General features: G+C 33.0%; 3 protein-coding genes across 3 annotated transcripts; 2 read left to right on the forward strand and 1 right to left on the reverse strand.

Annotated features, from left to right (window-relative positions):
• Positions 1–60: 60 nt before the first annotated feature.
• On the reverse strand, positions 61–2,480 carry LOC143599153 (equilibrative nucleotide transporter 1-like). Its single transcript, XM_077077178.1, has 2 exons — positions 1,943–2,480; positions 61–895 (listed from the first exon to the last, which is right to left on the reverse strand). Exons 1-2 carry the CDS (start codon positions 2,451–2,453, stop codon positions 165–167), a joined length of 1,242 nt encoding a protein of 413 aa, XP_076933293.1. The 5' UTR covers positions 2,454–2,480; the 3' UTR covers positions 61–164.
• Positions 2,481–6,576: 4,096 nt separating this feature from the next.
• LOC143599148 (putative serine/threonine-protein kinase PBL21) lies at positions 6,577–9,147 on the forward strand. The gene is made up of 4 exons (XM_077077176.1): positions 6,577–7,648; positions 8,030–8,364; positions 8,442–8,702; positions 8,777–9,147. The coding sequence occupies exons 1-4, from the start codon at positions 7,465–7,467 to the stop codon at positions 9,005–9,007; spliced, it is 1,011 nt and encodes a 336-aa protein (XP_076933291.1). The 5' UTR covers positions 6,577–7,464; the 3' UTR covers positions 9,008–9,147.
• Positions 9,148–11,681: 2,534 nt separating this feature from the next.
• Positions 11,682–14,753, forward strand: LOC143599154 (spermidine synthase 1-like). The gene is made up of 9 exons (XM_077077180.1): positions 11,682–11,844; positions 13,004–13,080; positions 13,162–13,284; positions 13,420–13,524; positions 13,647–13,719; positions 13,941–14,012; positions 14,081–14,276; positions 14,354–14,483; positions 14,547–14,753. The coding sequence occupies exons 1-9, from the start codon at positions 11,727–11,729 to the stop codon at positions 14,613–14,615; spliced, it is 963 nt and encodes a 320-aa protein (XP_076933295.1). The 5' UTR covers positions 11,682–11,726; the 3' UTR covers positions 14,616–14,753.
• Positions 14,754–17,332: the final 2,579 nt, after the last annotated feature.

A 17,332-nucleotide genomic window follows, 5' to 3' on the forward strand; every position in this document is an offset into this window, starting at 1 on the left:
ATGTCAGAATCTCATGTATTTGTATCTGTTCATAGTTTATAGCATATAATATTATGTATGTACCAAAAGATGCATCATTTATTCACATGAACTGAAAAATTACTTCACACATTTAACTGTTAAGAATGTCTACAGTTAACCAAATACACAGTTTACAACAATAATCAAATGACCCAAAACCAACTAACAACCGAACCAATCGCCAACCCAACAACCAAGAACAGCACAAGCACGATCCCAGCCAACTCCGAGTGCTGAAGTGGAACGGTTTTAGGAGCCACCATCATCAAACAGCTAGTCAAGTAGCCGTTCGTGAGTCCCAAAAGACAAGTCACAATGGTAACCGGGATCTCGGTTCTTAGAAACACAGGACCATGTAAACAAGCCAAGTAAACCGGGAAAAACAGAAGTCGTGCAAACGATGCACCGATAGCCACCTTAGAATTCTCAATAACATAAACGGAGGTCAAACTTTTTCCAACTAAGTCAAACACGTTGTAACTTGCAATAAGGATGATCGGATACCAGTCTTGAAGAATTTGAGAATGCACGTCTTCTGTAATATAACCAGGGAAAATGGCTAACGTGACGACGTATATCATAACAGTACCAAGACCGTACCATTTAACTGTCCCGACAACGTCCCATAACGTAGATTTCCCTAGAGCATCATAAAGAACACCTTTTTCTTCTTTTTCATTGTTCACAGCTTCGATTTTTAAATCATTGTAATGTTTGATAACCGGGAGTCTGTGAGCTATATTATGTAACACGATGCATATGATCATCACAACTATGCTGACAATGAAGTAAAGATTAGCGCTTTTTCTTAGCCCAATTTCGTCTTGTGAGTATACTGCTTTGGTAAAGATTCTTAGAAGTGATATCAAGACTCCTGTAATTAACCAGAAACCGGTCAACGATCTAAACACAATTTATGGGGAATTTAATTTCTAGAATTTAAAGCTCGTTTAGTTATCAAGCCCAAGCTCAAGCCTTGTATGGGAAGCTCGTTTAGGCTTGTCGAATCTTTTACCTCTTTTGGACTTTTATGTATAATGTATTAATTTAACACTGCATAGTCAAGCTCGAGCCTAACTTTAAGGTTTTCACAAAATATATAAAAATAACTAAATAATATGTAAACTAATTAATGAATTATAAACAAGCCAAGCCCAAGCTTGAAAAAACAGCTCAGGAGCCGAACACGAGCTTTAGAGCAAAGCTCAAGCTCTCGTAAGTCAAAACACGAGCCGGCCTTTGGCTCGTTTAAGGCACTGAACGCGCTCTAGCCTCGCTTAAGGTTTTTTCTCAAAATATATAAGATTATTAAAAATGCATATAAATTAATTCATAAATAATAAACGAGCAAACCCCAAGCTTGAAAAAAACAACTCATGAACCAAGCCCGAGCTTCAGAATAAGATCTTAAAACGAGCCGAACTAAGCTAGAGCTCTCGTAAGTCAACTCGGGTTCTGCTTGTCTCGTTTACACCAAACTAATATAACTCGCCATTCGGTGATCAAATTGTATGTATAATCCCCGGTTCAATTAGATCAACCAAAATCCCGAATTACCCAAAGTATATAAAAATAATTAAAAAAAATGTATATAAATTAATTAATAAATAATAAAAAAAGATGAGCAGAGCCCGAGCTTCAAAAAAACAAATCACGGGCCAAGCTTGATCTTTAAAATAAGTGCTTGAAATGAGCCGACCTAAGCTCGAGCTCCCCTAACTCCGTAAGTCAACCGACCGATCTCAGGTTCCGCTCGGCTCGTTTACACCCCTAACTAAACCCAAATATAATTCGCCATTTGGTGATCAAATTGTATGTAATATACATTATCCCCAATTCAATTATAGATCAAAGCAACCAAAACCTCCAATTACCCAATACTAAAAATCATAAATTTAAACTCTTGATGAGATCAAATTACCCGAAGCCGCAGTACCGGCAACAACCGCCTGCATATACCTCTCGGGCATTTCACCGGCAGCCCCAATAACCCCACCTTGAACCAACGCATCCGCCACACCGGACAAACCCACGGCAGCCACCGTCACATAAAACCCACCGTACAGTCCAACTTCACCTTTGATGTAAGCAACATCCATTACAGGCACCACAAGCAATGAAACGACAAAGAGACACAGACCCACGTTGATTCTGACAAAGGCGTTGGATTTGTGAGAGTAGAAGACGATGAAGAGGAGTGAGACGAGGCCGATGAGCATGTAGACGACGGCGAAGAGGCGGTCGACGGAGGCGGAGGGGTAGAGGTAGGAGAAGTAGTCGACGGCGGTGATGAAGGCGTTCCAGGGGATTAAGTAGCCGGCGCCGAGGATGAAGTAGGTTATGTAGGCTAAGTGGTAGGAGTCTTGTGAGGTTTTGGAGGTGGGTTTTGGGAGGAGGATGACGGTCTCGTCGGAGGAAGTGGTGGTGGTCATGATCGCCGGAGATTGGTGGGTTGAGTAAGCAGATGGGTGTTGGTTATTATTATTATTACTTTTTTTATTGTGAATGATAAATGCACGTTTGCCAACCGGGATCACGTTTTTCATATCTCATTGGATATTATTATTAACGAGTTGATCTGGATTCGAGTTTGGCTTGTTTTGACTTACGTTCGAGTTTGGCTTGTTTTGACTTATGGTTACGAGAATTTAATTTTAAGTTTGGCTTATTTCAAGCTTTTCTTTTTCCGTCAGGAGAGAGATTCTCATTTTGACTCGTGATTTTGCTTAATTCCAAGTTAGTTAGTCCCAATTTAATTGTGGTGACGAGAGTTATGTGTCGGGCGAGGAGATTCATCTACCGATGACAGGATGACATGTGATGTACAAACTTAATGTGGAAAATGAGTTTAAGGGCAAAACTCATTGTGAAGATGAGTTTGGATGTTTACGTGTTATTTTTTTATTGGTTTTTGAAACTAATCGTTGACTCTTGAATTTAAACGTGACGATGAAGTTGGGATGTGCCATTTTGGAAGTTACATGTTTAGACTCTCACTCCTAAAATGGGTCGTTTTAAGAACTTCTTTTTTTTTCCTTTAAACTTTTTATTCAATTTACTAATTTTTTATAGTTCTCATTTGTTTTCATTAAACTTAACTTGTATGCTATTTATATTCTAACTTTAATTCCTAATAATACTAAACACACAATTAATATAGATATAGCTCTAACTCTAGCAATTATCTTCTATATAAATGAACTATTTAAATTCAACCACTAATCTTTATCTTTTCTTTTTCTTTGTATATTTTTATTCAACTTATTTCTTGTACTTTTTGATTATGTTATTTATGGACGTGTAAATATTATCGCAATCCCTCCTTTTGTATCAACAATGATCTTACAATTATACATGATCTTCAATATATTCTAACAGACATGTATATAATTTTTATTTCTTTGTTCCTTTTTCGTTAATGTTAATCATGGATCAAACCTACAAAAAATCAAAATATAAAGCAATTAATCATCTTGCTCAACATTTTTCGTACGCAAAACACTAAAATTTGTGGCATATTATTATTACACGTTACAAACTCATCCACTTGTTAACATTATTGCCAATTTACATTGACTTTTCGACATACTTATATGGATATTCTTGTTTCATTTATTTAATTTAACCTTTACCATGAAACACGTGTATTTAAATATGGTTTTACAAATTTGTGAAACAATAAAAGATTTCATAATTAAAAATATTATTGAAATTTTCAATAAACATGAGCATATGCACAAAACATCATCCTTTCATGTTTCATGTGTCGTCATCAATGATTCAATGTCATTTAACATGTTGAAGATTAGTGTTGTATAAATCAATACTTTTAGATTATTTGCCATTTTACAATCGACTGATCTGTTAGTATCTAACGATTTCTACAACCATGTTAGAAGACAGGTTAGAAATCAAGCATAAGTGGAGGGATCTTTCTTTTAGCGTACTCGTAAATGGTTAGCATTCCAAGACAAGAAACCATTAAGTATACCGGAAGAAAAGGAGGTCACAAAGTATATAATACTTGATCTTATTAAAATATTATTTAGTAAATTGTAATATATTATGCTCTAATCGGCACATCTAAATTGTTAATACTTTTTTTATTTGTAGATTAATGGTTAGCTTTTAGTATTATAAAAATGATTGTGATCTTCTAGTTGGTCCATATCCATCGTATAAATGATAATATACTCTTAATAACATTAAAATAATATATTCAGAAAATAATGACATATATATATATATATATATATAATATATTTTTTATTTCCAGTTTTTTACCATGTTATCTATTTAAATTTTCATGACTCTTAAATCATTTCTTTTTTACAAGCTAATATATGCTCATGTTATACTTCAGCCTAACCCGCAAACTCAACCCGTTTATATTATTGAAAACACATTTACACGTAAATTTTTGAATTTGCTACTTTTTAAGATCTACATATAAGGAATGATATTTTGGTAATTTAAAGATGTAAAATTGTTACACATCTATGTTTCTTGTTTCTTTAGTTATTTTAAAAGTTCAATTATAGATAACAGAACCTCTTAAACACATAAGATACACTAGATGAAATAAAACCGGGATGATAAATCATATTTGAATTTAATCTTAATACAAAATAATAAATAGACTTCAAATGGGCTGCCCATAAATTAAGTAAAGACTTCTTATGGTTAGCCCATTCAAAAGGGCTGCCCAATTCCAACTTAAACCGGTTCTGACTTTTGTTAAACCAAAACATAGCCGATTCCAAACCGAACCAGTTTGGGGAAAAACCGAAATTTGTACACCTATAGCTTGATGCTTAAATCCATGAAGCACTTAACCAAAGATTGCATGGAAGTATACCATAACTATACTAATATATATGGGTAGACAAGTATGTTGTCGCTGAACTGAAATTGTTTTATACTGTTGTTATCTTTATCCCAACATTCCTCACGTAAATTTCTGGATCTGTCACTCAATATCAAATGCAAGCAAATCTTGTTGGTAAACTTATGGTTCTACTAAAGGTTGCTACATATAGGTTGTAATTAGTTTGCTTACAAATTAAATGTCCTAGTACAAGTGTACAACAATCCAAACAATTTCTGGCTAGCCTAAATTTAGCATAAGTTAAGTTGAAATATGCTTCAATCAATCAATCAATCAAGCGCTGTATATTCCACTGCATAGCATGTTATCGGTAGGGTCAGGGGAGGGTAGGATGTAGGCAAGTCTTTCCTCTATCCGTGAGAATAGAGATGCTGCTTCCAGAGGGACCCTCGGCTCATAAAGCTACATACAGGTAAACAGAGTAAACATACATCCTACAAGCAAAGACACTTAGCAATACATAGAGTAGCACCCTACCAAAATACCAAGGAATCTGTAAATAAGATTTTGGCATAAGAATCACAAGACAACATCAAACAAAATATATACATAAACAACAAGGAGTCAAGCTAGTCAAAGTAGACCTTAAATACAAAGCTAAGCTAAATTGAAATATGCTTGAGGAGAAAAAAACAATATCATTGTATCCCTTTAATTTGTTCTCATATAATTTGTCCCACACACAGGTTCATCTTAATATATTTTGATTTAAAAATTAAAAAAATCTTTTTTTTTTTGTTTTATAAAAATACCGTCATTTTCATGTATGTAAAGTATGATAAATAATTGACTTGTTTTATTGTGACTACCAACTATTCAACTTAGCTGAAATTCCTTTTTAGCATTCTCTAAAACAAACACAAGGACGCAGGTTTTCTGACGCCTGTAAACAAACCGAGCGAATATGAACAAGTGCATGTTTATGTTTGTTCATTTAATTTTAAACGGACGTGGACATGAACACTTAATCGGATAAATATTTGAGTTCATGTTCGTTCTTTTAAAAAATGAGCATGTTTGTGTTCATGTTTGTTTGTTCATTTAAAATCTTAAACGAACAGTTCCAAACATAAACGAACGTATATAAATATAATTATACAAACACAAATGAACATATTTGACATGTAAATGAACATAAACGAGCATAACGAACTTCTCGCTAAATGCACATTGTTTCAACTATTATATCAAACACGCTCTTTAAAGAAGTAAGACGCACATTCTGTTTTAAGAAACATAAACATGTATCAAACACGAATCATCACTTTTACTTTATATCGATTCTAACTTCACTGTAGTTTTATTTTCTTCATATTTAGTTCATATTAAACTGTCACTGTTAGTGTTCCTACATAAACAAATTCAATTTTTTACCAACTTGTATCTTAACAAAGGATATTGAGACCTTTTCATACTGAAATGGCCGGCAATTGTCTTTAAAGTTTTGACACATCAACTCTACATTAAATATTACATACTTTGATAATAAAATATAAATCCAACCAAATATAATCTAACAGTCTGTACATTTGTGTAGTTTCTTATGTATATATACCTTCTAACCTCATCGAATATTACAAAAATATTACCATAAAAATCAAATTTTCATAAATATATATCCTGTCCAAAATATAAAATTTGCAGTTCATCAAACATTTCTTCATATTCATACTCAAATGTTTCGTATAATATTCGTGTTCATGTTCATGTTCGTGTCAAGTGTTTTGGCTGCAAATTCAACGAATGAATGTGTTCTCGATATACAATCATCTTCAAGTTGCGAAAGCGGGAATTGGGATGGATTTCTTGGCTATGGATGTTGTGAATCAGTCTTTGAAGAATATCTATTGGCATTAGCAAAACATTCGAACCAAACCAGACCGATTTTCTTGAATTCAAGTCAACAAAAGAGTTGTCGGTCATCGTTAGAAGGTAGCAACGGAAGAAATCTTTTGAGCTGCGGTGTTGAAAAGCTAGCAGCCGGTTCTGGCAGCTGCTCGGACTTTTCATTGACCGATGTTGATAATAAGCTAGAAAGCTCGTTAACCGGTCTTGAACAAGATTGTGAGCTTGTGGAGTCAAGAAATGGTTGTGGTTCTTGTTTCCAAAGGTGGTTAAAGATTGGTGGTTTGAGTAAGAATAGTAGTGTGGAAGAAATTGAAATTTGTAGATTTGCGGTTCTTGTTTCGTTGGTGAATAGAAAGATTTCACATGTGAAATGGGCTCGAGCGGTTTATCAGTGTCTTGGTCGGAATCAAAGTGTTCAATCCCAGACTGCTGAAGATGGTCATCATGAACGCAAGAAAAAAATGAGCATAGGTGAGTTAACTTGATTACATATGTTATATGTAAGTGTTGATGTGTTATAACTTATAGGATTTTGGATTTTAATAATCTCAACTTTGACTTACTGGTCAGGATTAATATTATTTAAGAAATGTTTTAGACAGTCCCAACTTTCAACGTATTTTTCATGTCATCAAAAAGCTAACAACGGGTTACTTTCAGGAATATGGATTCTGATCGGAGGTCTAGCAGGAATAACGATCATAATCATGACAACGTTGTGGATTTTCTTTCGAAAATCGGTCAAAGGAAAGTCAAAGGGCTGCAAAGACGGTATATGTGCGTTGGATTCACCGTTCCCGAAAGAATTAACTACTAAGCTAACGGTTAAGGACATTTACGCGGCTACTAATGATCTCAAAGTATCAAACTTTATCGGTGAAGGAAACGCGGGTAAGAATATAATAATATTAGAGAATATATTATTATAGTTTTATTATTATAGTGTTACCATAATTAGGAGACTGTACTTATCTTATTGTACTCCTATATAGGAGTACAATAAGATAAGTACAGTCTCCTAATTAGGAGTACAATAAGATAAGTACAGTCTCCTAATTATGGGGTTTTCATTATTGTACTCCTATATCAATCAATCAATTGATATAAGAGTACAGTAAGATAAATACAGTCTTCTATAGGAGTACAGTAAGATAAATACTGTACTCCTATATATAGTTGATTAATAATACATTACACTTTACAGGGTTTTCATTATTCTATAGATAAGTGTTTTCCTAACATTATAGAATACAATGGTTTTGATGTGTTTAGGGAAAGTGTATAAAGGCGTACTATCGAACGGGCAGAATGTTGCGATCAAGCACATTGTGAATGATGGTGAAAAGGAAACATTTGTTAGGGAGATCACAAGTTTGTCTCACGTAAAACATCCGAATCTTGTTAGATTGTTGGATCATTGTGAAGGTGAAGGCGAATGTTTTCTTGTTTACGAGCTTTGTCATTGGGGAAACCTTTCGGAATGGTTGTTTAGTAAAGATAAAGTTATAACATGGATACAACGTCTTCAAATCGCTATAGATTGTGCTCGGGGACTATGGTTTCTTCATACATACCCTGGAGGATGCATAGTTCATCGCGATATAAAGGTAGTTTATAAGTTTAACCCGTTTTAGTGTTGGTTTTTGAACATCTATCGTGTTTTTGACGCTTATAATATTGGCAGCCGACGAATATTCTTCTAAATATGAACTTTCAAGCAAAGCTAGCTGACTTTGGACTATCAAAGATTATCGACACGGGTCTATCTCATGTTAGCTCGGAAGTGAGAGGAACGTTCGGGTATGTTGACCCTGAGTATCAAAAGAACAGTCGGGTCAACCCGTCTGGTGACGTTTATAGCTTTGGAATCGTGCTTTTACAGCTTCTTTCGGGTCAACGAGTGATAAATATAGACTTACAAAGACCAATGCCTATTGGAAAAATGGTATAAGTTTTACCTCATTCAAGTTTATAAGTATTATTGTTAACTAACCCCCCCCCCCCCCTAATAATGATTAGGCGAGGACATTAACGAAGGGTGGGAGTATGACAGAGTTTGCGGATCCAAAACTTAAAGGGGATTACCCGTTGAAGGCGTTTGAGTTTGTGATCAATCTAGCTATTGCGTGTATCGGGACTAAGCAACAAAGGCCGTTGATGGAACAAGTGGTTGCAGGACTCGAAAAGGCTCTCGACATGTCTATACGAGACGGATCTCTAACACCAAAGGCTTCATTAAACATGGTCTAGTCTCTATATTAAGAAAAAGATTGTATACTAATACTGTAACAAAATACTTATGCTATGTTGCTATCCACATCTATCATAAATACAGTAGTGGATTGTTTTCTAAAGCTTATGTTGTTAATATATGCATACGGATAATTGAATATAAATGTTTTTTTTCTATGATCAACGTATGTACACGAATACAAATGAACATAAATTACCAAACATAACCAAGTATATGTACATACACACATAATTTAACGAGCCCCTTTTATGTTTTTATTTATATACATATAACTACTCATGCATTTATTAAAAAAAAGGCGAACGTAAATAAACAAACAAACATAAATGGATTTTTATGAACATAAATGAACAAACAAAGCGTATGTTCATGTTCGTTAGTTAAATTTAGGCACCAAGAAATCATCTTTGGTTCCTGAACTTTAGATCACCACCAACCGCCTCTTGAGATCTTTCATATCACTCTTATACTTTTCATATTAACCGGTCTAGTTCTTTAAGTTGGAATTGCACCAAGTTTTACAAGGAGTTCCAGTATAAAGCACGTCGAGAGTTTCTTTTCGAAAATATAACGACGAAAACTGCAAATTTTATACGATTCTAACAAAGTAAAAAATGACTGTTCATCTCGTTCATATAACTTTATCTAAACAAATTAAAACATATTATATTAAATGATCTGGTTATCTCAGTCATGTTCATTCGTTATGTTTGTTCGTTTATATATTCTAAACGAATGTAAATAAACATGGGTGATGAGTCGTGTGATAGACATTGCTAATAAGTAATGAATAATTTTAAAAAGTCATGTAAACAACACAAAATGAATGATAGACAACATAAACAAACATAAACAAGCACGTGTTATTTATGTATAACACATTTTTATACAAGACACATAAAATGTTGTTTTAGGTACAAACAATAGAGTTTAAAACATATCTTTTATATTTAAAAACCAAACCATAACAACATTTTAAAATATATAGCAAATCTGTAATGATTACTAGAAACAAAAAATATGTTAAGTATTTAAAAAAAGGTAGAAAAAGAAGAGTTAAAGATGATTATATGATTTTGACACACGCTTATTCATAATTATTAGATTATTAAAGAAAAAAAGTAACTTTAAATAAATGATGACTACTTTAATTGGCGTGAGAATATGAAACCTTTACAAGTCTTCAATTAGGAGAAAATTATAATGTGATTATGGCTTTAGTTTATTATGCCCCCCTAAACTACACCCTAATTCTAATTGCAACCCAACAAGTGTTGATTCTTAACTTACACACATACATAATATTACTACTTGTTACACACATGCATATTTATTATATTTATTTAACCACTAAAGAGAAAATACTATTTAATTCGGGTTTCTTGGTTTAACCCGAACTGAATTCAGTAAACCCAAAATCGAATATACAATTCAAATTTAAATGATTATGATTTAATTTGTTATAAACCGTTTATTAACATATTTCCAAAAACATATAGTCATGATATCATTTCAATTTTATACATTTGTGATCAAACATGATATTAGGTGTGCAAACGCGCCAAGCCGCTCATGAACTTGAGAGCCCGGTTTGAAAAAAGCTTGAAACGGCAAATCTTGAGCTACATATAAAGCTTTTATGGGCAGCTCGTATATGATCAAGTAGTCTTAACCAGCCTTGTGTATTTTAAGCTCAGATTAATAAAAAGCTCGAAACGAGGAGTTAGATCATCAAATTAAGCTCGTTTAGTTATCAAGCTCGAGCCTTGTATGAGAGGCTCGTCAAGACTTAACAAGCGTTGTATATTTTTAAGTTTTTACCTCTGTTATGTTTTTATGTATTAAATTTATATTTGCACAACCAAGCTTATGCTCATTTACGATATTGCAAGAGCTCGACATGAGCTTATGCTCATTTAACGTTTATATTGGAGCAACTATAATGGGGCAGAAAGCCCAATATATGAATCCATGTTGAAGAGACATACATTTTGGTCACAAATCTCCTTGTGGATGTGGAGTTTGTTTACAAAGTCTGCATAAGAGCAACCACAACATGCACCACTCCCTGAGTTCCGGGTGAGGTGGCCCTACAGCAGACAACAACATAACAAACTCCACCATTGCAAAGCCAAGTCTGCCATGGAATGTCTGTTGCTGCAAACTTGCAGCAGACTGCTGATGTGGCAACCCCCTCTCTCATACTCAAACACACACACACACACACATAAACACATTTAATATATTTTAATGAGGTTTGTTGTTGTGAAATAAAATAAGATTTTTTAGAAAAATTTGGAATTGATATGACGGTTTGCTTGAGTTTTGTTGTTATAGATGCTATAAGCAAACTAGAAACAAACTGATGATGTGGTCGTTTCTCTCACATAAACAAACACACATAATATATACACAACTTTAATATTTTTTTAATGAGGTTTGTGTAGGTTTTTAAGAAAACTTTGGAATCTGCCGTGGAATGACAAGACGGTTTTTTTAGGTTTGTTGTTGTGGATGCTCTCGTAATGCAAGTTTGAGGCTAGTGGAATATAAAGGAGCATATTGTAGTAAGAAGATAATAGTGGTAATGAAGTGTAAATTAATAATTGAAAAAAAAATCGTGTATATATCGATATGCTTGTTTTTGTTGTTCACACACTTTCAATTTTGAGGTGTTGGTCCCCAGGATTTAACAAACACAGAGACAGACGTAAAATGGCTGAACAAACCACCGGCGCCGCCGTGAAGAGGCCGAGAGAAGAGGACGACAACGGTGGTGATATGCCGTCAATTATTTCTGGATGGTTTTCAGAAATTAGCCCAATGTGGCCTGGTAACACTATTCTTCTTAATTCATTATCATTTTATATTAATTTGATCTTCAATTGGGATTTAAAGGTGCTTAATTTAGCTCATGGGTTGATTCTTTATAGGGGTTTATTTGGTTATTTGAAAAAAAAATCATTCTTTTAATGAGGGTTTGTTGATTCTTGGTTTTTTGGTTAAGCTACACAATGTAATTTTATTATTTTTATTCATTTGATGTTGAATTGGGAGTTAATAGTGACTACCCTTTTCATTGTTAGATCATTTGAGGATGTAAAGGTGGTTAATTTACTTCATGGGTTGATTCTTTATAGGGGTTTATTTGGTTAATTTGAAAAAAAAAATCATTTTTTAATGAGGGTTTGTTGATTCTTGGTTAAGCACTTAAGCTACAAAATATAATTTTATTATTTTTATATTCATTTAATGTTGAATTGGGAGTTAATAGTGAGTACGCTTTCCATTTTTAGATCATTTGAGGATGTAAAGGTGGTTAATTTACTTCATGGGTTGATTCTTTATAGGGGTTTATTTGGTTAATTTGAAAAAAAAATCATTTTTTAATGAGGGTTTGTTGATTCTTGGTTTTTGGGTTAAGGTATTTTTTGAAAGGGATGTTATATTCGGACACCTGCCCCATTTCCTAGACACTAGCTTGTGAAGGCATATATGACTCGTATAGGTATAGAGGTGTCATACCTACTATGTTAGTTACGCCTATACAAGGATACAAGGTGCATAGGCCTATGAGTTGTATGGACGCCAGTTATTGTATAAAAATAAAAAAAATAAGGTTATGTTTTTTTTAGACTTTTGTTTTGAAATCCTATTAAAAAGTTATAATTTTTAATTATAAAACTTAAAAATAAGTGTTATACGATTCATATAGGGCTAAATGGCTCGTGTAGGTGCCTATATGACCTGTATCCGACTCTTATAGATTAGACGCGGTGTCTGGTTTGTATAGTGCATAACCATTACATATCTCCCCAAAATTTAAGTTCAAAAGCATTCTCATTTGATACTCATAAGTCAAAAGGTGGACAATAATAATGAAATATGGGATTGTACCTTTTCCTTTATGGCTGTTTGACTTTTTTCTTTTTAGATTTTAATATTATGGTATGAATCCAGTAGTTATAATGTACAAACTAATGATATTGCAGGAGAAGCACACTCTTTGAAGGTGGAAAAAGTGTTGTTTGAAGGCAAGTCTGATTACCAGAAAGTTATGGTATTTCAGGTATTTAATTTATCATTCTTTTTTTCGCTCTTTTTTTTTCATTCGTCATTTTAGTATAAATGATGTGGATTTTTGTTTCAGTCTGCAACGTATGGGAAAGTTCTTGTTTTGGATGGCGTAATTCAACTTACCGAGAGAGATGAATGCGCGTATCAAGAAATGATTACTCATCTTCCTCTTTGTTCAATCCCAAACCCTAAAAAGGTTCGGTTTTTTTGTTTACAACTATTTACTTGAATCTTTAATGGATAATAACGTCACGTTAATCATGCGTGTTTGTTTGTAACCGTCAACGAATTCAAAAGTTTCAAACTTGACTGTCTTTATGATAATTTGTAGGTCTTGGTTGTTGGAGGAGGAGACGGTGGTGTATTGCGTGAAGTAGCTCGTCATTCTTCTGTTGAACACATAGATATTTGTGAGATCGATAAGATGGTCGTTGATGTGAGTAATCATGATTTAAAAAAAAAAAATTAATTTCATTATGTTCAAAATTTTTGATAACTTAATATGACACACCGTTCAAAATAGACGACTAATGTAAAATACTTCTTCCCAATTTTCAGGTGTCTAAAGAGTTTTTTCCTGGTGTAGCTGTCGGTTTTGAAGATCCGCGCGTCAAACTTCACATAGGCGATGGTTTATACAATACTTAACCTTTTGTTATTATTCTCATATTTAATACCTTTTCTAAAAGTTTTGTGTTTATTATTATTATTATTATTAATTATTGTAGGAATTATTATTATTATTATTTAATAATAATATTATTATTATTATCATTATTATTATGTAATATTATTAATTCTTGTAGGAATTGTTATTATTATTATTATTATTATTATTATTAATTCTTTTAGGAGTTGCATTCTTGAAGGCTGCTCCTGAAGGAAGCTACGATGCGGTTATAGTTGATTCTTCTGACCCCGTTGGTATGCACACTCGGGCCCACCTGCTCTATGTAACTAATTCAATACGCTGACATGACAACTATCTTCAGGTCCCGCACAAGAACTTTTTGAGAAGCCGTTTTTTGAGTCGGTTGCTAAAGCGCTTCGACCCGGTGGTGTTATGTGCACGCAGGCCGAGAGCATATGGCTTCATATGCACATAATTGAAGATATTGTTGCAAATTGTCACCAGGTGTTTAAAGGGTCTGTTAATTACGCGTGGACAACCGTTCCTACATATCCTAGGTAATCTTGTGCTACATACGTTTTTGAAACGAAGTCATATTTTAATTAAAAATTTGTGTGTCATAATACGAATGCAGTGGTGTTATTGGGTTCATGTTGTGTTCGACTGAGGGACCCGAGGTTGATTTCAAGAACCCGATCAACCCAATAGACGAAAATGGCAACAGAGGCAAATCTATAGGGCCATTGAAGTTCTACAACAAAGAGGTAATAATCTTAATAAAGTTTCGTTTTTTTGGATGTTTTATTGATTATTTTTGCATTTTATAGATCCACACGGCTGCTTTCAGTCTGCCTTCTTTCGCAAAGAAGTTGATCGAAGCAAAAAGCGCAAAGTGACGGCGAAGAGACCTAGAATGAATAGGTGTTGTTGGATTTCCAAATAATAAATTAAGGGTTTTGTTTTTGTATGAAGTTTATTATATTTGGTAGTAGTATTTAATGGACTTTTGGGTTCATGAGTAGTATAACTTTGCTTTGGTTCATCTTTTGAAGATTTGATTGAGTTATATTGGGCCGGAATCGGTACTTGGGCTACCGGCCTGCACTTCACAGCCCAAAAGTTAACCTGAACGTAGTGATTACATCGAAACAATAAAACCAAATGGAACCAATTTCAAATCAATTTAAATCCAAACACGTTTTATCCTTCATGGAGTTGTTTCTAATGCGAGCTAGTTTTCGTCGGTTTGGTGTGTACTATATTAACTCAATATAGAACGATTTCAAAATCGATCCGGTTTGACCGAAAATCCGGTTTTATGCACCTATATATATGAACATTAAATGGTATATTACAATTTTGTTACTATTTAATGGATCAAACTATCAAAGTACCATTTATAAATTATAAGAGGATGTGTGGGGCCGTTTGATGACATCTTCGGTCCATGTTAGTTATTGGGCTGGCTCATTTTATTCTGTTGTATTTTATTACTTTGTTTTTGATTGACCACTTAACCTTGCATATTTGCATTTGTAATGGTTTAAAACTTTGAATCCACACCTTATAAAAGTGGTAAAAACCAGTGGCGGATCCAGGAATTTTTTTTAGGTGGTTCCCTCTTAATTTATAAGGTGGTTCCTACGCGTCTTCTATATATCCGTACACTATTATTTCGAAACTCGGGTGGTTCCGGGGAACCACCCGTTTGTATGCTGGATCCGCCCCTGGTAAAAACCATACTATAATAGATTACAGGTTATGTTTTATAACTTGTTTTTTAATTCATAGGTTTATTAGAGCATTTACAACAACTCCTCCTCCGTAAATATATAACTTTGAGTGCATTTTCTATAAGTTATGGAGTAGTTGTGAATGGAGCATAGTAAATCTATAAACTTATAATAATTTTTAAAAGTGGTTGTAACTGAAAGAGAAAAAATGTAACGATAAAGATATAAAAAAATATTATTTAATTAAAAATAAAAGAAAAATAGTGATTTTTAGTATAATTATAGAGATGAAGTTAGAGGATCTATTGAGAATGCTGTTTTATAGACTACTATAGATTCTAGAGCAATCATAAATAGTTATTTTTTGTTTTAATAAATGGCAATATTATAAGAGAATAACGGGGTGGATTGAAAGTCACAAAAACCCGAACATACAAGAAACATAAAGATCTACCAAACAAATTAACAATAAATTGTTAATGATCTTTATTTGAACACAATAATTTTGTTTTCCCGTACGAAGAGTGTGAGGTCACTAGGGACGTGACACGTATTTTGGGCGAGGGTATACATGTGTGTATAATTACGTACCATCATATGTGTAAGTTACACTCGGTTGCATATAATAACTACACACTCTTATTAATAGCAATATAAATGAATAAATGATTACCCGAAATAGATGTATAATTATAAAACATGATATTAACGTTTATTTAAACTGGTTATTACTATAAAAACACTATATAAATGATAAAATTATTAATTTATAGTATAATTTCTTTTTAATAAAATTACATTTATAAGTTATTTGATTTTGAAAAGCTTGGTATAACTAGACACAACAAAAAAACGAGAGGAAAAAAAACGAAGGGTATCCATTTTTTTTCTTTTCAACCGTTTTAATCTATCATTATCTACGATTTTGCCCGTGTCTATATATAATTTTAACTATCCATTTGATCCATGCTATGTATATATACTAAGGTACACATTATTGTTAAGAAGGTATATATGTATATAATTTTACAAGGACAATGATTTGTATGTACCAAAACAAGGAACCCTTGAACAAAATAAAATGTTTATAAGCATTTTTAAAAAACACAAATTCTGTGGCAGTGTTTGTTGAAGTTTATATAGTTAGATTGAAGACAATTAGCATCTTGGGATGAGGATGACCATACCACCATGTGCCATCCTTACTGTAAAGAGATGATTACAACAACTAAATGTAAAAAAAGTTAGGGCTTTGAAATGACACGTTTGTTGGTGACATTATAATTCAATTACTAAATTATTATTATTTTTATTATTTTCTTTTCACAAATCATGGTTGGTTGTTAGGGAGAATGTTCCTTCAACATAACCCCATTCATGTTTGTTTGGGATAATTTTAAATAACTAAAAGGAATGTTGTGAGAATCATTTCCTTAAATTATTGTAAGTTTCACTTACTATAAACGTGTTCATATAACAATTTTCTTAAACCCTTTTATGAAATATAAAATGATACACCTTACATGCACATTATAAAACTTTAGCGATGGCCTTAATTTATAGGAATCAAGGACGTTCACTATTGGTTGACATAAAATTTGTTTCTAAACCTTAACGTTTCAAAATATATTAACAAATCAAAACAGTTAAGCTGGTTAGATCGGTCATGCCACTTAAATGATTCGATTTGATCATGTTTAATTTTAATTTCAAAATCGTTAATTTTTATTAGTTTTTTTTAAATTATAGCGGAGCTTTATGAATATTATGCATAGGCATAACTGCGCATTAAATAATTTCAAAAATAAAAATAAAGGTAAACACTTTTCGGTTCCAATATCCAAATGTTGATTGTATCGTAAAACAAGAATTTTTGAACA

Source organism: Bidens hawaiensis, unplaced genomic scaffold, assembly GCF_021521415.1.
Source record: "Bidens hawaiensis isolate Kalapana, Puna unplaced genomic scaffold, B.hawaiensis_p1.1 tig00051564_1, whole genome shotgun sequence".
Classification (NCBI taxonomy): domain Eukaryota; kingdom Viridiplantae; phylum Streptophyta; class Magnoliopsida; order Asterales; family Asteraceae; genus Bidens; species Bidens hawaiensis.